The sequence below is a fragment of the Ooceraea biroi genome, chromosome 4 (assembly GCF_003672135.1).
Source record: "Ooceraea biroi isolate clonal line C1 chromosome 4, Obir_v5.4, whole genome shotgun sequence".
Taxonomy (NCBI): domain Eukaryota; kingdom Metazoa; phylum Arthropoda; class Insecta; order Hymenoptera; family Formicidae; genus Ooceraea; species Ooceraea biroi.
In genome coordinates, this window is record NC_039509.1 from 9,019,820 (window position 1) to 9,045,022 (window position 25,203).

Below are 25,203 nucleotides of genomic sequence, written 5' to 3' on the forward strand. Positions count from 1 at the left end.
ATCTAGCTTTGTTCCCGAGACTCCAGTTATTTGCTGATCACCACCATGCGCTGACGTGTTCTCTTCATGCACTGTGCTATTTCATTAGTGTCTTATCTTGGCAGTAAATGTGTTTATCAAGGTTTTTCAATTTTAGTTTTTAATGAAAGCAACATTAGCGGCAAATGATATTATAATCTTTTGACAGTAAATGTGGTTATTAAGGTTTTGTAATTTTTTTTTCTTTTCCAAAGATTGTAACATTTGCGGTATGTGATATTGTTTAATGATGATTTTTAGAAAAAGACAACCTGTAATTCACTTGATAAGGACTAAAACCAATGGTCGAAACGTTGTGTACAGAACAACAATAAAGTTGCCAGTTGGGTTGACAAAAATACTATATATTATAATAAAATATATTACGAAAATCTTATTTAGAATAGTCTTGAAAAAAGAAATAACTTACACTTTTCAAATATCATCCTGTGAGATGCACTAAAATATGTAATATTAGTATGCCAATATTATACTAGTTTATCGTAAAATGTTTTCATCTTTCGAGATGGTTCGAACAGACATCATCAGATACTAACTTTCTTAGTTCCTGATATTCTGCACCGATCAATGACACATCATAAGATAATGACTACTAGTTCAGCACTAAATGTAAAGGATTTTATAGTCTTACTCTGTAATCTTCATGGTAAATGTAATAAAGAAGATATTTCAAAAGATCATCCATTTTCATCGCGGATGGCAATTTGCGGATGTCTTTACTTTCTTTCGAACGATAGTATAACAAAGGATATACTGTATAAATTATTATACAGCAAGAAATTCGTGCTATTGTTAATGTTAATTAATCTGCGATATAGCCAAGCAATGATTATAGGATGGGTGACACATGCAATTGTCATTCTCTGAGAAGATCATCGCTCTGGTTATTGTACCCCATATCAATCATACTGCGGTACATATATATTAATAGAAAACGAGAAAGGTATCAATTCCAGAAGAATAAATAATAAATAGCTTAAGATTCACGAGCAGCTATTCATCTTGACAGTGATAGTTTGAATGTGAAACAGAGGTAAAATGCAAACGTTTGTATATTTTTTCTAGATCTTTGTCATTAAGGATGAACGCTTGTTACATGAAATGAATACATCTTTGTCATTTAATTAATTAATTAAATTTTACCTATTTCTTGTTCTCTATCACAGAAAAGCAAGAGCATGGACTTCCAAAATGTAAATCCTCTAAACGTTTGGATAAACTTTATTTCGGGCAATCTGTTCCCGATGACCGCCGATGACACGTCATTTCCTGTACTCTGGAAGATTTACAGCATTCTACTGTGGTTGCTCGAGCTAGTCCAAATGTGCGTGCTAATCCGCGGATGCATTCTAGTGCCGAAGGAGCGGGCGTTGAAAGACGGTTTGATCGGCCTCGCAATAACTATCGAGGTGGTCTTCATAGTCGTGCGAATTCAGACACGTAGGGGATTGATACAGCAACTGATTCAGAACCTAAACGATATTCTGCGCACCAAGGATGAGATAATGAGGAACATCGTGATAGGGATCTTCAAACCGATAAAGGCACCCTTCAAGTTCTACCTGATAGGTGGCACGGCATCTGTCTTTATGTGGACCGTAGTTCCATTTTCGTTGGTCTTTCACAGAAACGTTTTCTTCTACATAGATTACCGGATGCCGGTGATCTTTTCCAAGGAGCCATTTTCCATCACAACTTTCGTAGCGGGAAGTCTCTTGGTGATGACTAGCAGCGTATACATTTTCATAAAGAAAGTCAGCGTGGACAGCTACATGACACATCTGATACTATTGATAACAGCGCAGTACAAGTACACCGCGTTAAAACTGGCAATGATATTTCAAGGGGCACAGAACAATTGCGATGATGCCAGCGAAGCGAAAAGTTACGACATGAATCAGTACGCGAAGAAGAAAATTAAAATTATATGCCAGCAACACAACGCGGTCCTTCAGTAAATTGATAGTTGTTCAGGCTGGGTGATCGCTTAGCGAATTTTGCATGTTTTGTATTTAAAATATTACTTTTGTGCATTTCATTTCAGCATGACGTTCCTGCTAAGAGAATTGCTGTCTTCGAATCTGAGCATAATGTATTTAAATAACGTTTTCCGATTTTGCTGTATCGTCATCATGGTGATTTCAGTGAGTAACAACTTTTTATCAATACTATTAGTAGTAAACATTTATTGCTACTTCAGATACACCAAGAAGTAGGGACTTGGTTTACAACGAAAAACCTTAGCCTCACTCATACCTTGCATTCCACTCACATTCACATCGACACTAACGGTAACAATAATAACGCTATAACTACTATACAATCTACCTAAAATTTGTACCTATCTATTGTACATACCATATCTAAACCTCCTCCTATATTCCTCCTTCTGTAATGCTTCAAGTCTCAATACCTGGATCTTTCCTAGATTTTTCATTTATCTTTTTCTTTTCTCTGTTCCTCAGCTTTTTTTTCCTTCCAAAATGTTCGTAAAACTTTATCTTTCATTCCACTTAACTCTTCATCTCTGATCCTTTTCAATCTTGCCTCTACACTATTCCCCAACTCATTAAATCATTCTCTTGTCTTATCGCATTCCTTCACAAAATGTTCCAAAGTATCTTCATCCATTCTACATCAGACATCTCCTTTCCTCCTCTTTCAACCCAGTATTTGTTATATTCTTCCATATTCCCACACCTCACTCGTACCAACGCTCGAATTCCCGCTCCGAAACCTTTTCTTACTATATTTTCCTGCCTTAAATACCTTGGACTAACCCCCGCCCATCGAATCTCCTTATATATCTTATTATATTTTGCCTCCCTAATTTTTTCTTCCTCTAAACTGAAGCTGAATGTCTTTTTCTCTCCTAATCAACTCCTTTTCTAAACTACTTCCCTCACTACAACTTAATTCATTAGCCAAAATTCCCCAGCCGTTTCTATTATAATACCGCTCCCTCTCTCTACCAAATTGATCCGCCCACCCTTTCCTTTTCTTCTCCATCCAGTACATTTTAATCCAGTCCTTATCCTCTCTTTTTCTGATTTTTTCTTCAAATCTTTTGGCTCTTATTCCCCACCTCACTTTTAATTTCTCTATCCCCAGTTCTCTCGTTATGATATGAAAGAACTTCAGGCGCGTATACTTGGCGCTTTTTTTGTACCTTTTTTAAAAAAGGTAATTTTATTGTGATTTCACACATTTTGTAGTGTAAAGTATGTTATTCTTTTTTATAATATATGAGGAGATAAAAGCCATAGTCCTGTCAGTCAAGTTTTAAAAGTATTAACTTACATGTTTTTATTCTAAAAGAGGCGTGTTAACTTCGTGAAGTTCTTTTTTATCGAATAGTTGAGGCCTCCTTTCCGCGATGCTGATCGGTTCTTTCGCTTGGCTCGAACTTCGTGTGACTTGAACTTCGTGTTGCAAATGTCAGATTGTCATAGTAGCTGTCAGTGCAGTTATATTGACAATTTTATTTATTATTTCTTAGGAACGTGAAAACGGCAGCTGTCAATTCTGTCAAATTTGTATATTGATGAAACACGATGAAATAAATATAACACCTTTAACACCTTTTTTAGAATAGGATTTGTGGTATTTATTATATAATAAATAATAGATGAATATTATTATTCGAAAACATTATTAATATTGAAAAATACAATAGCGCACGCATAGCACTCGCTCTCTCGCCCTCTCGCTCTCTCATTCACTCGCTCTCTTGCCCTCCTGCTCTCTCGCTCTCTTACTCTCTATCGTCATCGACGTGGTGCAACGTCGTCGTCGTCGTCGTCGACGTGGTATAACGACGTCGTTGTCGTTGTCGTCGTCGTTGTCGACGTGGTGTAACATCGTCGTCGTCTGCGTCGTCTTCGTTGTCGACGTGGTGCAACGTCGTCGTCGACGTGGTGCAACATCGTCGTCGTCGTCGTCATTGTCGTTGTCGTCGTCGACGTGGCGTAACGTCGTCGTCGTTGTCGTCGACGTGGTGCAACGTCGTCGTCGACGTGGTGCAATGACGTCATCGTCGTCGTCGACGTGGTGTTGCAGCTTCAAGTGTTTCAGAACATTTTCTATCCCTTTTCTTTGAAGCATCTGAAGCATCAACTGAACTGCAACTCGCGTCGTACATCCGTACATGTTATCTCGCACCTCTGGCGCACGCGAGAAAACCGATATTAGCTGCTGCCATTTCGTTGAAAAGAACGAACTGTACAAACGACGATGATAACGACGTTTCTTAAGCGAAAATTTGCCAATTTCAGACTTTGCATCGCCATATCTCCGCTTGTAGGGCACGTAGGAGAAAAACGAAAACACTTTTATTGCATAATTCGACCCCAAGCTATCCATTGAGTCTACTTAGAAGTCGATCGGATCAGCCGTTACTGAGATCCGATAATTTAAGCGTCTCTGAAACGTCGCGTCGCGTAACAGTACACGGTCGGTCTCGCTGCGCATATACTTGGCGCGAGACACTACCGTATCTCTTGAAATACTTGAGTGATAAGGAAGGTAAAAGAGGAAAGCGAATTAATATAGCTTAGCAGATGTTATTTTCACATTTTTATCATCGGAATAAATAACGTTTACTTTATCGTGTCAAATTTTTTTCGAAACAGAGATACAAGTTTTTCGATTTGGTCAATTATAATCGGACACCCTATATATTATAGTCAAAAGTCGACACCCTGTATAATATAATAAGGTAGTGTGAGATACCCTATATTTTAAAATGAGACCTGTAAGTTATAATATAATTGAGTGATATGGAAATTAAAAGAGGAAAGCGAAGTAATATAGTTTAGCAGATTTTATTTTTATATTTTAATTATCGAAATAAATAATGTTTACTTTATCAAATTTTTCTCGACATAGAGATACAAGTTTTTCGGTTTGGTCAATTATAATAGGGCACCCTATATATTATAATAAAAAGTGGACACCCAGTATATTATAATTAATCATCGGAATAAATAAAGTTTAATTTATCGCGTCAAATTTTTCTAGAATAATAACTACAAGTTTTTCGGGTTGATCAATTAAAATCGGCCACCCTATATATTATAATCAAAAGTCGACACCCTGTATAATATAATAAGGTAGTGTGAGATACCCTATATTTTAAAATGAGACCTGTAAGTTATAATATAATTGAGTGATATGGAAATTAAAAGAGGAAAGCGAAGTAATATAGTTTAGCAGATTTTATTTTTATATTTTAATTATCGAAATAAATAATGTTTACTTTATCAAATTTTTCTCGACATAGAGATACAAGTTTTTCGGTTTGGTCAATTATAATCGGACACCCGATATATTATAATAAAAAGTGGACACCCAGTATATTATAATTAATCATCGGAATAAATAAAGTTTAACTTATCGCGTCAAATTTTTCTAGAATAATAACTACAAATTTTTCGGGTTGATCAATTAAAATCGGACACCTTATATATTATAATCCAAAGTCGACACCCTGTATAATAAAAAAAATAAGATAGAGCGAGATACCCTATATAGTAAAAATATTAAAATGAGACCTGTATTGTATAATAAATCTACATATGATTGTTATGTGTGAGTCACACGCATATACCAACAGCATCTCCGCCGGTCGGTATTGTAGCGGTTCGGAGCGTCGCGACGGCCATCTGCCGGAATAATCGCGAGTTTTATCGCCAGGCGTTACGTGACAAATTTAACTTGTTAAAAGCTCATGGCAACGGTCGTTGTTTATAATAAATGAATTTTGTTAATTAGAAATTGTTTGTCTTATCGGTTTCACGATGCGCATTCGGTTCCCGTCCTTCTATCGCTTCAGTCATTTCATTAATTGCTTTGTAATGGTGTATTTTTATAACATACTATTGTTCGTTTGGTTCATTAAAATATTTATTGTTCAAATACGTTTACATGTTGAGTTATTCCATCGCGGATTAATTTTGTACGAATACGCCTTGGTGAAGATACGCCATAGTATAAACGGAGCTGCTGCCATCTCGATGAAAAAGAACGGACTGTACAAATGACGATGACGACGTTTGTTAAATGAAATTTTCCAATTTCAGACTTTGCATCGCCATATCTCCGCTTGTAGGGCACGTATAAGAAAAATAAAAACACTTTTATTATATAATTCGACCCCAAGCTATCCATTGAGTCTACTTAGAAGTTGATTCGTTCAGCGGTTATTGAGATCTAATAATCTGAGTGTCTGCGACAGCGTCGCTTCGCGTAAAAGAGTCACGGTGCGGTCTCGCTGCGCGTATACTTGGCGCGAGACACTACCGTGTCTCTTGATATCTTGGCGTGCAAAAATCTAGCCTAAACACTCACCTGAGATAATCCATCATGACTTTTTCCACTTCTTTCTTCTCTTCCCATCCCCAAATTTCAACATATGATATACAATATACTGCTTACCAAATATTTAATTTCCACCGCCTACTGAAGTCATCCTTGCAAATTCTTTCACCCAAATTCCATATTTGCTGCTATCCTTCCTTTTTTACTCAATTCCTTTATATGCTCTCTGTAATCCTCAAACCTATTGAACATGAAACCTAAGTATTTAAAAGTATCCACCTCCTCTATCCCTTATCCTTCCCATTTTCATTTATCTTTTTTTCTTTTCTTTTCCTATTAAAAACAAGCACCTTCGATTTTTCTACGTTTAATACCAATTGCCTCTTTCTCAGATATTCTCTTAACGTAGCCATCACGTCTAACAAAGCGTCTCTATTTTTTTGTAATTAATACAACATCGTCCGCGTACGCTAATAACCAAATTCTTTTCTTGCCTATTCTAATCCCGCCTATTCCTCTTTTTTCATATCCCTATCTATGTCCACTATATATAGATTAAAAAGCGCAAGACTCAAAACGCAACCTTGTCTTACACCTAACGTAGTCTGGAAGCCATTGGTCAATCCGTCCTTTGTCCTGACTATAATCTCCGTGCCTTCGTAAAGTTTCTTCACTCTTCTCACCAGCTATATGTTTATTCCTTGTTCCTCAAGTATACTCCATAATACATCCCTCTTGACACTATCAAAGGCAGCCTTTAAATTCATGAAGAATTTGTAGACCTTACTATCCATTTCTTCTTTCTCTCTCTGCACTATGTGGTTCAAGATAAAAATATTATCTATAGTTCCTTTACCTATTTTGAATCCTGCCTGACTGTCTGGAATTAAATTCTTCTTCTCTATTTCCTCTTCCAACCTTTGTCTCAGTAATTCCGTGTAGATCTTATATCCTGAACATAACAGCGAGATGCCTCTGTAATTCTCTACCTTCTCTTGATCTCCTTTCTTATATACAGGCATCATCACGCTTGTCTTCCATTCCTTCGGAATCACTCCCTCCTTCCAGATTAATTTCATAAAGTTCACCAAACTCTCTCTTATCGTACATCCTCCATAGAGCCATGCTTCGTTTAGAATACCGTCTACTCCAGCTGCCTTGCTTTTCTTTAAGCTCTTCACTACTGTACAGATATCCTCTTTTTTTACTTCGCTTTCCCAACCTTCGCTATCCTCTTCATTATTTTCTTCTTTCCTTTCATATCCGTATTCTTCTTTCTCCATTCCTTTATCTTCAATTCTCCTATCCTCTTCTATATCTTGTATATTAATTCTATATCTTGTAGCTTCTTAAAATACATCTCCCATTCCGGCTTACCTATATTGTTTCTTAAATCCTTTTCCTTTCCTCGTTTCTTATTAATAAATTTCCATATCTCCACTTCGTTCCTTAGCTCCCGTAGCTCCTTCTCTTCTTTCTCTTTCCTCATTTTTTGTTTTTCTTTTAGAAGCTCCATCCACCTCCTTTTTTCTTCTAAGTACTCCTCTCTGCACTTCTTTCCTTCCTTTCATTTCCTGAGCAACCGTTTTACCTTTCTCTTATCTCTAGCGCAGCTTTTGTCCCACCAGTCTTTTCCCTGATTTCCTTTCTCTTACCAGTGACTTCTTTCCTTATTAGTGATCCATTTATAATTTCCTTTAACATTTCCCATTTCGCCTCCGACTGTACCTCTTCTGCCTCTCCTTCAGTCCAGCAATACATCTCCGTATATTCCTTATATTCTCTTCGTCCTCTTTATCCCAGCAAATCTTTGTTCTTCATCATCTCTGCCCGTTTTCGTTTTCTTATCTCTTACTTCTATTGTTACAACCAACTGCATATGATCAGAATCCACTCTATCCTCTACTACAAATTTCTTTACCAATTCCATTCCTATCTCGTTTACAATGACATAATCTATAACCCTATTCCCTCTCAGTCCTATGTAAGTAAACTCTCCTTCTTTGTCTCCATGCATCGATCCATTTAAAATATATCTTCCCATTTCATCTATTAAATTTATGAAGTTCCTTTCTTCATTCCCTATCATCTTACCTTTACTCCTTCGTCCTAATTCCAAACCCACCTGCTCTCTACCTCCTTCCTCTTCAATTTGAACATTGAAGTCGTCTCCTATAATTAATTATCGCTTCCTCTCCTTCCTCATTCATCACCTTCCTTATTATTTCCTCTCTCTGATTTCCTACCTTAGACTTATATATTGATAACTTGTCTCGCTCATCCTCAAATCTTAACTTATTTAAAACAACACCATTCACAATTTCTGTATCTATGTTTAAACTCCACACTCCAGCCTTTCTTTAAACCTATTAAGAAACCTCTCTTAACCCTAACTTTCTTTTTTATTCTCTGCGCAAAACAGCAACTCCATACATGAATGTCTGGCAACCTCCTTTTTAAATTGTTCCATCCTTTTTCTTCAACCCAAGTTTCACATAAGCTTATAAAATCGAATTTCTTTATATATCTTCAACTTTTATTTTTATTCTATATTCCCGCAATATTCCAAAACAAGAGTCTCCTTTCTTTGTTATTCTCTGCCCTTTATTCTCTTTCTTTACCTTCTCCTCTACTTCTTGGTCATCCCGAAAACCTGCTCCTTATCTTTTTCTTTTCCCCTTCTTTCCTTATCATCATTTTCTTTCCCCATCTTTTTCTACTCCCATCTTTTTCTTTCCTTCGTACATCCTGCTCAATCTCTTCCTATTTTACACATTTTCCATCTATTTTAACCCTTGCAAATCCACTCTGCTCTTTTCACTTCGTTTTCTCTTCTTTAATTTATTTATGAATTTTTTCCTGAATCTTTCTTTCCTTCCATGTTAGATTTTCAATAAATAATTTTCCTTCCTTCAATTTCTTTTTATGTTTCATTACCTCTTTTTTACCTTCTTCATCGGAAAGCGTGACCACAATTACCTTACCACTCTTCCAAGCTCTTATAACCTTCACCACTACTTATAGTTTATCGTTTAGGAGACGGCTGCAGAGGACAACGGAGTTGTTCGATGCCCTTTGGTAGAATGGTAGTTTGATATGTCCTTTTCCTAAATCCAAGACCGCAGCTTTCAACTTGGTCGTATTTTCAAGAAAATCCCGTTTAAAGTCTGTCGTGTAACTTATATCACAACAAAATTACCTTTTTAAAAAAAGGTACAAAAAAGGCGCCAAGTATACGCGCGCGAAGAAACAAAGAACTCTACAAAAGTAATGATGTCAAACCATTGCGCCAACTATAAAAATGGGTATTTATGCAAATCAGAAAATCTATTATTTTATTATTATGTATACAACATCCTATTCCAATCCAAGCGTTGTTTTAATTCTCTTTAAATATTATTATAGTATTTTTTCACAAAAATGCATGAAACTTCAAATTGCGCCAAGTGCAGAGACAATGTATCGAAAATTAATTATTTTACTATTTAAAAAACTCAAGCGGTAGTATATTCTTATCAATTAGAAAGAGAATATATGTATATATTGTTTTGAAAAATTAATGTTGTACTACTTTTAAAAAATAAAAAGTGATACATATCTTTTTATTGTCACTCTTTCTCTTCCAATCCAAGTGGTAGTAGCGTTCATTTATCACTTGGATTTTAATTTGTTTGAATTCTAATGGAAGGAATAGAAAACGTAGTAGAAAAGAATAAAAGAGGTTACAGTACAAAATGTAAACAAAATAATATTTAGTTAGTACAAAAAACTTGGCGCTGCTAGATCTCGCTACCGCCCCTTAACGCACGCATGCACTTTATATAAAACCTCAAGCTGCTCGTTCAGATATAAAACTGAAATCCAAGAAATTTTACGCATGCATAAGCGCTTATTATATTATTATATATAAAACTTAAATCTAATCTAAATATGACAAACAGCTTACATTTAATGATGAAAGATAGATAGATGGAGAGAGAGAGAGAGAGAGAGAGAGAGAGAAAGAGAGAGAACATACACACCTACTATTATGCCCAGTTTCTTCATACCTCTCAATAGCTATCTTCCAGATAACTAAAAATTTGTTTTCTTTATTGAAACCTCTGATTACGTATTTAACGGATAGCTATTCTTCATACTACTCACTTTTGACACAAAGTGTCTAGAATGTTATTATAAATTACCATATTCTGTCAGATTACAAAGGTGAAGAAAACTGATTCTACGAGATATCTTTTGGATAAAGTTATCGAGAGGTGAAGAAATTGGGCCTTAAACGATGAAAGAGAGAAAAGCATTTCTCGTATTACTCGGTCTAGCAGCGCCAAGTTTTTTGCACTAACTAAATATTATTTTTTTTACATTTTGTACTGTAACCTCTTTTATTCTTTTCTATTACATTTTCTATTCCTTCCATTAGAATTCAAACAAATTAAAATCCAAGTGATAAATGAACGCTACTACCACTTGGATTGGAAGAGGAAGAGTGACAATAAAAAGATATGTATCACTTTTTATTTTTTAAAAGTAGTACAACAATAATTTTTCAAAACAATATATACATATATTCTCTTTCTAATTGATAAGAATACTACCGCTTGAGTTTTTTAAATAGTAAAATAATTAATTTTCGATACATTGTCTCTGCACTTGGCGCAATTTGAAGTTTCATACATTTTTGTGAAAAAATACTATAATAATATTTAAAGAGAATTAAAACAACGCTTGGATTGGAATAGGATGTTGTATACATAATAATAAAATAATAGATTTTCTGATTTGCATAAATACCCATTTTTATAGTTGGCGCAATGGTTTGACATCATTACTTTTGTAGAGTTCTTTGTTTCTTCGCGCGCGTATACTTGGCGCCTTTTTTGTACCTTTTTTTAAAAAGGTAATTTTGTTGTGATATCATTACTTTTGTAGAGTTTTTTTTTCTTCGCGCACGTATACTTGGCGCCTTTTTTGTACCTTTTTTTAAAAAGGTAATTTTATTGTGATATTACTTTTGCAGAGTTCTTTTTTTCTTCGTTTTATTAACGGCATTAATAACATTTATTATCAGCAAAATGATATTTCGCACTAAATTATTAGTTACTTACTTTATTACAGTATAATTTTGCAACTATGCAACACTTCTTTTACTCTCACCAACCCTGTATGGGCGCAAAGCGACCTTGTATCCTTGTATATATACGGGCGCAAAGCGATCCTTGTATATATACGGGAGCTGATATATACTTTATGTACTATCAAGTTTTTGTAAGAATAATATATAAATATCTTTAGCACCTCTAGGCCATTGTCTTTTTTTAATTTGTGCATCATCAGCTTCAGTCCAATTACTGGACATTCCTTCTCTACATATACTCGTGTAATGACCATCCTCAATACATAAACCACTATGAAATATAGCATTCATAAGCTTATACGTTTGTCTAGCTATTAAAACTTTAGTTGTAGAAATAGTACATATAGTAAATTTACGTATTGCTTTCACCATTTTATCATCTTGAGATGAAAATAATACTAAACGAATAATAACTATATCTTTCGTTACTGTTAATTCGTTCTTAAACAAAATATCATTTCCTGTACACTGTTCGCATGACCCATCAGATTCACACCAATGTGAAACTGTAACATTTAATAAATCATTAAGAGTATAGCTTTTTTTCCCAAATTGTTAATAGGTATTGAAATAACTACATCGTTACAAGTAAATTCCTTTGTATAATCACAAGATTTACATCGACTAGTAGAAGTTACTTGATGCTCTACCAGTTGTCTTATACAATCATATTTAGTGAACAGGATTGTAAGAAACTCAAACACATCACGTTTTACATTTATTGAAAACGGTTCTCCTAAATATTGCCGTACTGCATATGTATTCAAATTGCACATTCCATTTTCATATCTATGCATTAACATTTTTAAAACATCTAATTTATTACAATTAAACAATTGTTTTCTAATGGGACTTAAATGGGACTTAAATTAGACATTGTAATGCTGCATTTGCATAACATGAAACATTGTCTGTATTTTGAAAACCATGTAAAACCCAAGCAACATTTTGCCGTAATTTTTCACTACTAAATTAGCCTGTCTACGCCAGGTAGTCCCTGGACCGAAATTAAAGATTTCAAGAATTTTCTCATTACCTGGGAGTGAACCCTTATCATCATGCGAAATTTGGTGTTTCTAGCATGTCGGGAAGTACCCGATCAATTCAACGACAGAATAGGGATTTTATATATATAGATAGATTCTCTTTGTAATTGGTAAGATACTACCACTTGGTTTTTTTTAAATTGTTGTACAATAATTAATTTTCGAGGTAATACATCCTCTTTGCAATTGGCGCAATTTGAGGATTTCATAAATTGTTTACAAAATACTATAAAATAATAATATTTAAAGACAATTAGAACTACTATTGCTTGGATTGGAATAGGATCATTGAATGAGAATATAAAAGGTACATATTACTTGGTTTAATATTTTTTTTAATTAAAGAAACTACCACATTGGTTTTTTCGAGCACATACCACTCGCTTACTTGGCGCCCTTTTTTACTTTTTTTTTGAAAAAGGTAATTTTATCGAGATATCATGCATTTTTGTAGTTATATATAATACAATGACACAATAAAAATGTCGTCTGTGAAACTGGCACGACGTTCTACAAATATCGACAAAATTTTAAAAGTTCTAATAGCACTTTTCATAGTTCTACAGTTCTTGATAACAGTTCTTGATAAAAATTAAAAAGAGTTCCGCATTCCTTCTATTGAAAAATCAAAATTGAAAAAATGTCGTGCTAACCTCGCGAATCTAGCACGACACTCTCCCCTCTAAAGTACTAAAACGCGTGAAAAATTATTCTTTTGACTATAGTTCCCGATAGTTCTAATCGAGATTCATACATATATACAATTTCAGATCGATATTCCACCAATTAACAATTTTTGAATAATTTGTTACATCTGCGTTCAGCACGATACTTAAGCAACACTACTCAAGTGCCACGCGCCGATTTTGATAAGCTTTGAATATGTTGTTGTCTAGGTCAAAATATGAGACACGTATTTGTTTATATGGGCCCGTATCGCTATTAAGGGGGTGAAACACCCTCTTGAAAAAAAATCGGTTTTTATATTTCTTGGCGAATACCGTGGAAACAATAAAAAATATAAAAAAAAGTTTCAAGTAAAAGTTTTATGGCTTCTAATGTACTTCATAACAGTGCAATTAGATTTTTCGAAAATGTCATATTTTTCGACATCCCTCCCCCCCTCAATTTTTCAAAAATGTTTAAATTTATCTTTCAATAAAACTTAAAGCATATTTAATGTCAAATTCGACCATATATGATAAAGTCATATTCTGAAAACGCATTTTTCAAAAAAAAGCTAAAAGTACCTCTATATCGCTATATACGCGCCCCACCTGTATTTGCGTTTTTAATACGCTAGTTACTTTTGGCGAGTTTTTTCACAATCTCACAGAGTTAACAATGAAGTCGGGAGATTACTTTTAATAAACAAAATAAGTTAGGTTCTCACTCTCTGCCGGACCCAGAAATGGTCAACGTAAAACTGGCAAGAAATTTTCAATTGTTTAAAAACTTTTTCAATATTTTTAAATTTTTTAAAAAATTTTCAATATTTTTAAAAGTTTATTAAAAGTAATCTCCCGACTTCATTGTTATCTGTGTGAGATTGTGAAAAAACTCGCCAAAAGTAACTAACGTATTAAAAACGCAAATACAGGTGGGGCGCGTATATAGCGATATAGAGGTACTTTTAGCTTTTTTTTGAAAAATGCGTTTTCAGAATATGACTTTATCATATATGGTCGAATTTGACATTAAATATGCTTTAAGTTTTATTGAAAGATAAATTTAAACATTTTTGAAAAATTGAGGGGGGGAGGGATGTCGAAAAATATGACATTTTCGAAAAATCTAATTGCACTGTTATGAAGTACATTAGAAGCCATAAAACTTTTACTTGAAACTTTTTTTTATATTTTTTATTGTTTCCACGGTATTCGCCAAGAAATATAAAAACCGATTTTTTTTCAAGAGGGTGTTTCACCCCCTTAATAGCGATACGGGCCCATATAAACAAATACGTGTCTCATATTTTGACCTAGACAACAACATATTCAAAGCTTATCAAAATCGGCGCGTGGCACTTGAGTAGTGTTGCTTAAGTATCGTGCTGAACGCAGATGTAACAAATTATTCAAAAATTGTTAATTGGTGGAATATCGATCTGAAATTGTATATATGTATGAATCTCGATTAGAACTATCGGGAACTATAGTCAAAAGAATAATTTTTCACGCGTTTTAGTACTTTAGAGGGGAGAGTGTCGTGCTAGATTCGCGAGGTTAGCACGACATTTTTTCAATTTTGATTTTTCAATAGAAGGAATGCGGAACTCTTTTTAATTTTTATCAAGAACTGTTATCAAGAACTGTAGAACTATGAAAAGTGCTATTAGAACTTTTAATATTTTGTCGATATTCGTAGAACGTTATGCCAGCTTCAAAGACGTATAAAACTGTCTAATCGCGCTTTTTCACAAATTAGTGTATACAATTATTATGGACATAAGAGATACTCCCGATCTGAAAAGAAAGTTGAGTTACATATTGTAATCCAGTAAGTATTCCTTAGCGGCCTCATTAAGCTCTTTCGAGACGGTTTGCGCGAAACGAAAGAATTAGGCAAAAAAAAGCGTCGATTTGCCCCGCGAAGCAAGATATCACTCATTAAAGTAGACCACTTTTTAAGTAGGAAACCTGTCATTATATTTAGTAATGTATTTGACAGATTTCCTAACCTGAAAAGTGATCAACTTTAACGATTAATATCCCGCTTTGCGGGGCAGAGCGACGCTTTTTTCTACCAGATTCTTTCGTTTCGTGTAAATTGTCTCGAAAGAGCTTAATGAGGCCGCTAAACTGAATATACTTACCGGATTACAATACGTAACTCTCACGAGACGAGGGTTCGAGACCCACTGATGGCACTGATGTCTCGCTCTCGGATCACTATGCGCTGCACGCATAGGCCGGTATTCATAATCGGATCTTATATTTAAGACCGTCTTAAGTGTATCTTCAGATACTGCGTAGCCAATGAAATGATCTATACAGCATCTGCAGATAAGCTTAAGACGGTCTTAAATATAAGGTCCGACTATGAATACCGGCCATAGACATTATATCAGTCGCTCTCTCGCCCTCTCGCTCTCTCATTCACTCGCTCTCTCGCCTTCTCGCTCTCTCACTCACTCGCTCTCTCATTCACTACCTCTTTCGCTCTCTCATTCACTCTCTCTCTCTCTCGCCCTCTCACTCACTCGCCCTCTCGCTCACTCACTCACTCACTCACTCGTTCTCTCGCAAATATATCTTTTCTCACTCCAACTTCTTGCACTACATCGCGTCGTACACTTGTCGTACACCGACCGGCGGAGATGCTGTCCGTATATCCGTGTAACTTATGACGGTCGGGTCGATAAGTTAGAGTTTTCTAATATAGAGCCTCTACATGATTGTTATATGTGAGTCACACGGATATACCAACAGCATCTCCGCCGGTCGGTATAAACGGAGCTGCTGCCATCTCGACGAAAAAGAACGGACTGTACATTTGACGACGATGACGACGTTTCTTAAATGAAATTTTCCAATTTCAGACTTTTTCAGATTGCATCGCCATATCTCCGCTCGTAGGGCATGTACAAGAAAAATAAAAACACTTTTATTATATAATTCGACCCCAAGCTATCCATTGAGCCTACTTAGAAGTTGATCCGTTCAGCGGTTATTGAGATCTAATAATCTGAGTGTCTGCGAAAGCGTCGCTTCGCGTAAAAGAGTCACGGTGCGGTCTCGCTGCGCGTATACTTGGCGCGAGACACTACCGTGTCTCTTGATATATTGCTAGAAAAAGGATCCTGAATGAAAAAACTAGCGTACTTTTTATCGTGAAATTTAGGAAAACAATAAATAAACTATATACATATAACAAACTTGTGATGAACCTAAGAATCTAAGCTTAATGATTAATTAACAAAACAAAAAGAAATTTAACGCATACGAACTAAACTAACATTAAATAAATATATACATCAACGCGATAAATGTAATCAAAATCTTATAGAATTATTGTTATCCCGTATTAAATGGGATATTGCGCAGGCGTATGTTCCACCAATATTTATCTATATTTTGAAAATATGTATCTAAACAGTCTCTTTCTGGAATATCCATATTGTATCTGAACACATCCAGGTTGTTTTTGCTATCTATATTAATAGGAAGATTGATTCGTTTCTTTATTTTTATGTCTAGAAAAATGATAAAAAATTGGTATATTATATTTGTCTTGAATCAATCCCCTGGAATCTAAATAAATAAAAGTCTCTGGTGGGATGTGGCCAGATGCCAGCGTATTTACAATATATTCTATGTTGGGATAAGAGATTGGAAAAATGAGACTAATTTCTCTAATAGTTGCAGATTCTACGAAATAATCCCTAATTAATGTAATAATAAAGTTATCGAATCTGGAAATATCAGCCAAATCGTAAATGATCTTATTTCTAATGTATTTCTGAAAATTAGAACTTTGTGATCTATATATCCCGAGACAAGCTCAGAGACATTTACGTTCAAAAATTCGTATCTTTTCCATTTGTGATGCGCTGATATTATACCAAATCTGACAACCGTACGCTATGATGGGACGGATTAACAATTGATAACAGATTAACTTAACTTTACTATTAAGAACATTAGAATAAAATAATCTTCCAAGACTTATGACTACTTTCTTCGCCTTTTGCGTTTCTACATGGATATTAAATAATAATCTTTCGTCAAGTATAACGCCTAAGTACTTTACTTCCTTATTGTGCTTTATTATCTGACTCTCTGGTCCATTGGCTGTTAAATAAAAATTCTTATATTGTCGAGTAATATAATTATTAGCATTTTTTAAAGATGGACGAAATAAAATTGTCTCACATTTATCTATGTTTACTTAAAATTTCCAAGTATGATAATAATCAAAAATTTTATTAATAGCTGATTGTAAAAGATTTTGTACTACAGTTGGTTTTCGATGATGTGTATAAACAATCATGTCGTCCGCGTAAGCCAATAAAGAGCAATTGGTATTTTGCGGCCCAAATAACTTGAGAATATCAGACGTATATATATTTTTAAAAAATGGGGCGGTAATGGTGCCTTGTTGTAAACCGTTGTCTAAGGTGAAAATCCTATTAGATCGCGTACCCTTAACATCTATGACAAAGGATCTATCCGAAATCATGTTCCAAATTAATTTAATTAAATAACTTGGAAAAGTTTTTCTCTTTAATTTAAATATTAAACCTTCGAGCCATACCGTGTCGAAGGCTTTTTCGAGATCTATAAGACAGGCTCCTAAGCAGTTGTTTTTGTGGAGTGCCCATTGAATATCTGACACTAACTTGTTTATTGCATGAATGGTAGAGTGACGAGGACGGAAACCGTATTGATTTTCAGGTATAATTCCGTGGTCTATGCAAAAAGCGGATAAAGCATCGTTAATTACTTTTTCATAGACTTTACTTATATTTGGTAACAGACTGATGGGTCTGTAGCTAGCTGTTAAAGCACTGTCTTTATTCTTTTTTAAAATTGGAATTACTTTTGCTTCTTTCCAGATCCTAGGGAAATAAGAATAATTTAGCATATTATTAAAAATAATTGCATAATCCCTGATTATTTTCATGGGAATTTGTTTTAATACAATATTCGGAATTTCATCTTTACCGGCCGATTTTTGATTATTTAATTTTCTAATTTTTATTGCCAGAGATTTCGTATTTGTAAAATATAAAGGTATTAAATTCGGTACGTTTGGAGCGTCCGTAAGGTTTCTATCATGAAACTCACAAATAGTGACCTTATTCAAAACGTCTTGTGTTGCCATATTTTTAATTTCCTCCGTATCGCGTTTAATTATTTGATTTAATTGCGGCTTACCGTAAGAATTGTTTTGTATATTACTTAAAGAAAAATGCGCGCCTAAAATATTTAATTTCTGAAATTCATCCGAAATTACTACGTTACCTGCAGAATCATTTGGGAGATTAGTTATGTCTATATCTGCTTTAATGAATAAATCATTCTTGTCATTTGGAATCTTTAAAGGAGGGAGGTCACCTTGTTTTTTGCTCCGAAATATCTTATTGATTTCTGGAAACATGCGCTTAGAGTTTCCATGAGATATGTTACTTATTCTGTTTGTCCAATAATCATTTACTAATCTTGATATCTCTAGTTTTAGAGCCTTTGATACCTTGTCCAATAGAAACTTAACAAAATAAAATTCATCGCTGTAACCACGTTGTGTTCTGCGTAAATGATTATAATACTTACGAACAAAATTCTTATATTTTTTTAAATTATGGATTTTATTATTATAATATTTATCCGTAGAGTTTTGTGATTTAAATCTTGGAATGGAAATATCCATTGCCTTCTTAATTTGCGATGTAAGTTCAATTAAAAATGTTGTAACGTATCACGAGTGAGCGGACAGCTCGCGAGTGTCCAAGGGTCGGCGAACTGTGGCGACAGGGAGGTAGTTGATTGATAAGTCCGGAGGTGTGGATATAACAGAATACTATCCTTTATTGCATACTCTTACTTACGTCTACGCGGTCTTAACGCTACGGGGTCGGAGGTTGTCGCGGAGTCGCGGAATGCGGAGTTGCGGAATCGGCGTACAATTCGGAGTCGCGGAATCGGCGAGTAATTCGGATACAACGCGGAGTCGCGGAATGCGGAGGTGCGGAATCGGCGTATAATGCGGAGTCGCGGCTAGGCGGTCGGGTTGCTGCTCACCATGCAGGCTTAGGCGGGGCGGGCTGCTCAACCTGCAGACTTAGGCGGAGGCGCTGCTCAACATGCAGGCTCGGACGGAGTGCTGCTCAACACGTAGGCTTAGGAATGCTGTTCAGCGTGCAGACTTAGGCGGAGTGGCTGCTCAACGTGCAGGCTTATGCGGATCGGCTGCTCAACGTGCAGGCTTAGGAAGGCCAGAGTTAGAGAGCTCTGGCCGAGGAATGGTGGTCGGTGGTCTCGCGGATCGCGCTTATATACCCCCAGACCCGTGGTCCGGGGGTCGCGGTGCTCGGTGGGGCAGTGGCGCTCGGTGGGGCCGTGTACGACGGTCGTGGCGTAGCGATAGCTGCGTCACATCGTCTCAATCTCAGTGATTGATAAATTTCTATTATTAGAAATATCTAATTTGTGATTATTTAATGTTTTTTGAAACTTTTTCCAATTAGCCTTATTGAAATTAAAATTATTAACTATGTTTTGATCTCTTAAGTTTATTTCATCGTTATTTAATCTAACTTGGAAAAGGAGAGCCCTATGGTCGCTATCAAAAGCAAAAGAGGCAAGCTCTTGATGTTCTGACTGAAATAAAATACTAATTCTTGCATCAATTAATACCAAATCGATGAAAGAATTGCCACGAGGATATGATGGGATGACTGAACCGTATACTTTTAACTTGAATTGGATCACGTTATCATCCACCCAGTTTTTCAAAGCTGTTCCTCTCTCATTAATGGAGGTATTTTTCCAATCCGTATGGTTTGCATTGAAATCTCCTGCAATAATATAATAATTTAAGGGGTTATCTAAATTTAGTTTCGTAAATAACTCGGTTAATTCTGCCAAAAAATCAGATTGACGTCCCTTCCTGGCATATACTGAAATAATATATAACTTTTTATTATTTTTAAGCGGGATTAAAATAATTGATTTCTCTAAACACGTTGAAGAAAAATCGCGGGTAACCCGCAAAAAATTAAAGTCCTTTTTAATAATAATGGCCGTTCCGCCTCCTTTTTTTTTCAAGTCTGTCGTCCCGAATAATATTATAATCCTTAAAAAATAATGTATGTTTATAATTAAGTTTAGTTTCATTTAATAACGTTAAATCCGGTTTCTTCCTATTGAGCATCTCCAAAAGTTGAATTCTTTTGTAATTACTAATTAACGAGTTTATATTCAAAGCGATTATTTTAAAGCTCGGATTTTCTTTGGCCTTTATATCCATGATTCTGTCTTATTAGAGTTAAATGCTTTTTCTAAGCAAGATGTTATTTTGTCTAAGCGCACCATGATTTGATCTATTACTTTTTCCAAGTTATTTAATCGTTGATCATATTGTGCGAACATATTCATAAAATTGTCATTACTGTTATTCTTCTGGATTGTATTATGCTTTGAACTATTTTGCGCTGTTGACGTCTTAGTAAATGGGTTATTTTGAGATTTAACTTTATCTGCAAATGAAATGTTTGAATTAATATAATTATTTATGCTCTCTAATTTTTTTCTTTCTATTACTTTTATTCAATGAGATTTTCTGTTCTAGCTGATTTTTTAACTCCAAAATTCTAGGACAGCCTCTATACGATGCCGGGTGACCTTCTTTATTACAGTTAACGCAAAATAACTCATTCACATTATCTGTTTTTATATCGCATTCTCCTGGATTATGGTTACCTTTACATTTAACGCATCTAAACTTCAGGTTACAATTTGCTGCTGAATGACTGATCCTCTGGCAACGTCTACATTGGATGACGTCTCTTCTTCTCAGTTTTTCCCATCGAATAACTTGGTTGCAAATCGTCTTGATTTTATAAAGTTGATTCGGTATACTGTGTGGCGAGAGTTGTATCAGCATACATGGTAATATCCTGTTGTCTGCCAGTGACTTTTTTGTGGTAAATCTTGATATTTTAATGACGTCTAAATTCTCCATATTTTTACTTTTTAGCTCTTCTAAAACTTCTTGCAGTTCGAAGGATGGATCGATGCCTTTGAGTAAATACGTATATATTTTTTCTTCTTTTGGGGTAAAAGAATAAAAGTTTGTGTTTGCTTCCATCAGGGCCTTTTTAACTTTGTGGAAATTATGAATATCCTCAAGTAATAACACATGTTTAGTTTCGTTAATTCTTTTGATATGAAATCTGTGATCTCCTGTGATTTCTTTGGTAAGTCTCCAGGTATCTTTAGGTTCTTGAAAAAATATATGAATGGGCGGCGGCCGTCCTTTGAAACTTCTCTTTGATTGCATGTGTTCCGCGTGTGACTGATTGCTGTTAGTGGTGTGACTTGTTTGTTGTGTATTCTCTGTATGTTGTACTTTTCGGTTATTATTCTTCTGTTTTAATGAATTGATAAAGGAGAGGTTGGTCTCATCCTCTGTATCCATATCATTAACAGACTCCGAAGATATGAGGTTCAGAGGATCAAATCTATTCTTCGTGCTTACCAAAGGAATGTGTGTCTCATAATTCTGAGAAGAGGGAGAGGGTGTAAATTGCGCTCCCTTACTCGTTCCTGGTTCCATTTCCTTCCTTACTGTGGAAATGTTGTCGGATGGGCATATGAAATTTGCCTCTTATTGTTCCGGGCTACTTGGCTGCGTATTTTCTGGGTTGCTAGTATACGTAGTTTTACGTCTAGCCGCGTTGAGGTTTGGTTTAACGTTTCGCCATTGTTTTTTGAGGTTTTTGTTCACTTGTGACTGGATTTTAGATTTTATTGCAGTCGAAACATCTTGTAATGTTTCATCGGCCGCGATGGCCGAGGTTATGTTTGAGGTTAGGTCTTCCTTCCTCGCCGACATTCTTTTAATTCGCTCTTTTTTTGTTATCACCTGCACGGTTTTGAAGGGCGAAGATGTACCTCAATCGAGGCGCAGGAGCCCTGGTTGAGAATCTGTGTACAAAACTTCGAAAAAAACTTCGAAACTGTGCTCGCTCTCACAATGTGACCGAGGGGTATGGCTAACCGCTCGGTACTCCCGTACGTTAGGACGTTGTCTGCTCGGCTGCTCGCTGTTGTGATGATACGTCTACGATTGCCGATATACATATAAGTTACACGACAGACTTTAAACGGGATTTTCTTGAAAATAAGGCCAAGTTGGAAGCTGCGGACTTGGATTTAGGAAAAGGACATATCAGACTACCATCCTACCAAAGGGCATCGAACAACTCCGTTGTCCTCTGTAGCCGTCTCCTCTTAGTAGATTCTCTATCCTTTCCTTTGTGACCTCTCCTTCCATTATCATATCTTTTATAACTATATTATTTCTCCTGTCTTCTTTCTCTTTAATTTTCAAAATTTTCTTTATCCTACTTATTTCTCTATCACTAAATCCTTCACTGTAGCTATCCAAGCTTCCACATGATCCTCCTCTACTGTTCATTGTATTGTATCAACTGCTTCTTCCTCCTACCTCGCTAAAACTTTTCTCACTATCTCTCTTAAATCCCTCTACATTCTCTACTTCCCCTTCTCTTCTTCCCCGTATCTTTCTCCACACTATTAACTCTTTTTCCACATCTTCGATCCTTTTCTCCAGCTCCTCAATCCTATCTATCCAAACTTTCTTCATATTTCCCAACTCCACCTTGATATCCGCTTTCCATGTCTCCATTCCTACTCTTCATTACCCACCATAACCTCTTTCTATTTTCTATCCTCCTCTTCCTTTGAGTCTTTAAAGGTGGCCTTTTTAGAAATTTTATCTCCCTTATCTTTATCACTATCCCACCTACCTCTTTTCTCATCTTGATCACCCTTCCTTCCAATCTTATCCTTCTTATGTTTATCCATTTCTCGCCTCGTTACTAGACCTAACCTTAAATCCGGACCTCCTACGTATCACCCACTAATCGCTATAGCATTCTAACTCCACTTACCTCCTTATTTCTCTGTGTTCCAGACCTTTATCTTATACTACTTCTCAGACAGCACAGGATATCCTATGGACATCCGTTTTGTGTCCATTTCTTGTCGGGATATCCATGAACCTTATACAGATATCCATAGGCTATACATTTGTGAACATTGTAGGACTATCCCAAAATGGACATGTTTGTATATCCATATGCTATTCTTCATTCTAACTTGGAGTGAAATCGTCTTCCCGTTTCCCGCCTCTGATTCACCAAGCGACCGATGGATGGCCAGGCCAGGCGTGATGTTCTCGCAAGAAACATTTGCGTTATCACCCTACAAATAACCATCCGGAAAATCGATTCAGCACTCTGTTCTTCTTCTCTTCTTTTGAACGCCGATGCTGAAATAGTCGACGCCGTGCACAGCGGTTTCCCTTCCTGATTCCGGCGCCCCATCACTGATATTAGTTCAAGCGACATTTACAAAACGATTTTACTGGCAGTTTTCATTATTGCTTGGAGTGAAATATCATTCCAAAAGAGGGAGATTCCACTCCAAGAAATTTAGAGAGTGGATTCATCCTTTTAATAATTCCGGATGTCTCCCTTTATCACGTTCACAGAACGTCCATCGGATTTCCTATGAACATATTTAAGAATTAAAGCATGTACACCAATTTCATAAACAGATATACCATGGACGTCCCTAGAATGTCCAAAGAATGTAAAACAGATGGTCTGTAGATATCCTCAATATCTTTGAAGGACATCTTATGGATGTCTTTCGGATATCTGTGTGCTGTCTGGGTTCTTACCTATTCACAACCAAATCTTATCGCAAACCAATCTTAATGTAACTTAATTATAGTACGCCACGCTTACACAACCATACACATGTACGCTATCTAACCAAGTCCTTTATCAATACTATTATAGTTTTGCTTGTATTAATACAATTAACAATATAGTGCCAAAGTATCTTTGTGAAACTTTAGATACCGCATATCGGTGCGTTCGAAGGATTTATTTTCATTACGTACGCAATGGGCGGAATAATACAGCTCTACATTGTTTGTTCTTGTATGCAACAATTGTTGGATGCGGTAAACTGTAATGCATAGCTTTCTACACATGTAGTTTTCTATACATGAAATGAAAATTACGTATTATTGTTCTATAATATTTAGAGTACTGAATTGACGGATCAAGCATTTCACGAGGGATGGTATCGATTTAGTGTACCCATAAAACGCATGTTGATATTTATAATAATGGCTAATAATATAGAACCGAAAATTGCAATGTTCGAAAGATACAATATGTCTCTGTCCTCGTTTATGACGGTGAGTTTTTATATTCACATATTTAATATTGCATTTGCATCTTAAAGTATTTATAATTTGATCGAAATTTCTTAATAATGCCTTAGATCTTGAATCAATCGTATTCAATCGCGCTACTGTTGTTAAGAACTAATTAAAATATGACAAAGCTGCTATATGATAAACTGCTTAATGATAGATTTAGCATATGCATCATATTGAATCCGAAACCGAGTTTGAAGCTTGGCGCACTTCACGCAAAGTATAAGAATGTAAAGAGGGTGATAGTTTTGATACATGTGTGATACATCTTACGTGCGCATGCTAGTTGATATTCTTGTATTTGAGCGTTAGCGTATGCGCAGAATAAAAGAAAGTTTCTTTTGTTTTGTTCGATTAAAATCGTTATACGTTGGAAAAGTTTTCTCAATTGTGGTATCGACTAAATAAATAGTTTTGTTCACTTCATTCGCACACGAGCTCTTATAATTTACGAGATTCCCAAAAGCTCACCACTCCTGATATTTTCTACTCAAGACATCAAATTGTATGTAAATTACTAGTATCACTGGCGGATCCTGAGGGGTGGTTTTCGAGTTAAACTCCCCCCCTTTCAAATAAAGAAATCAGTTTTGCTGAATTTGTTTGAAAATAATTTATAAAAAAATTAAATGGGATCAGAAGTGTCACCACATCCTCGTCGTTGATCCTGAAGTAAAAGCTAAG

The 25,203-nt window shown here is 35.6% G+C and overlaps 1 protein-coding gene across 7 annotated transcripts; it reads left to right on the plus strand.

The window, feature by feature from the left end:
* LOC105283093 (odorant receptor 85f) lies at nt 1-24,951 on the plus strand. Of its 7 annotated transcripts, XM_026969038.1 has the most exons (7): nt 14-1,072; nt 1,206-1,608; nt 1,687-1,993; nt 2,084-2,183; nt 24,151-24,258; nt 24,343-24,498; nt 24,585-24,951. In XM_026969038.1, the coding sequence occupies exons 2-7, from the start codon at nt 1,218-1,220 to the stop codon at nt 24,633-24,635; spliced, it is 1,113 nt and encodes a 370-aa protein (XP_026824839.1). In that variant the 5' UTR covers nt 14-1,072; nt 1,206-1,217; the 3' UTR covers nt 24,636-24,951. The 7 variants fall into 7 exon arrangements, 6 of the variants coding, with proteins under 6 accessions (XP_026824840.1, XP_026824843.1, XP_026824841.1 ...); XM_026969037.1 differs by having other exon boundaries at nt 1,206-1,993; XM_026969039.1 differs by lacking the exon at nt 24,585-24,951 and having other exon boundaries at nt 1-1,072; nt 1,206-1,993; nt 24,132-24,265; nt 24,343-24,449.
* The last annotated feature ends 252 nt before the right edge of the window (nt 24,952-25,203 follow it).

Coding starts and splice junctions, on each gene's coding strand:
- LOC105283093 (XM_026969037.1), top strand. CDS start 1,218: ATGGACTTCCAAAATGTAAATCCTCTAAACGTTTGGATAAACTTTATT. Junction 1,994..2,083: donor CAACACAACGCGGTCCTTCA/GTAAATTGATAG, acceptor ATTTCATTTCAG/CATGACGTTCCTGCTAAGAG. Junction 24,259..24,342: donor TGCAACAATTGTTGGATGCG/GTAAACTGTAAT, acceptor TATAATATTTAG/AGTACTGAATTGACGGATCA.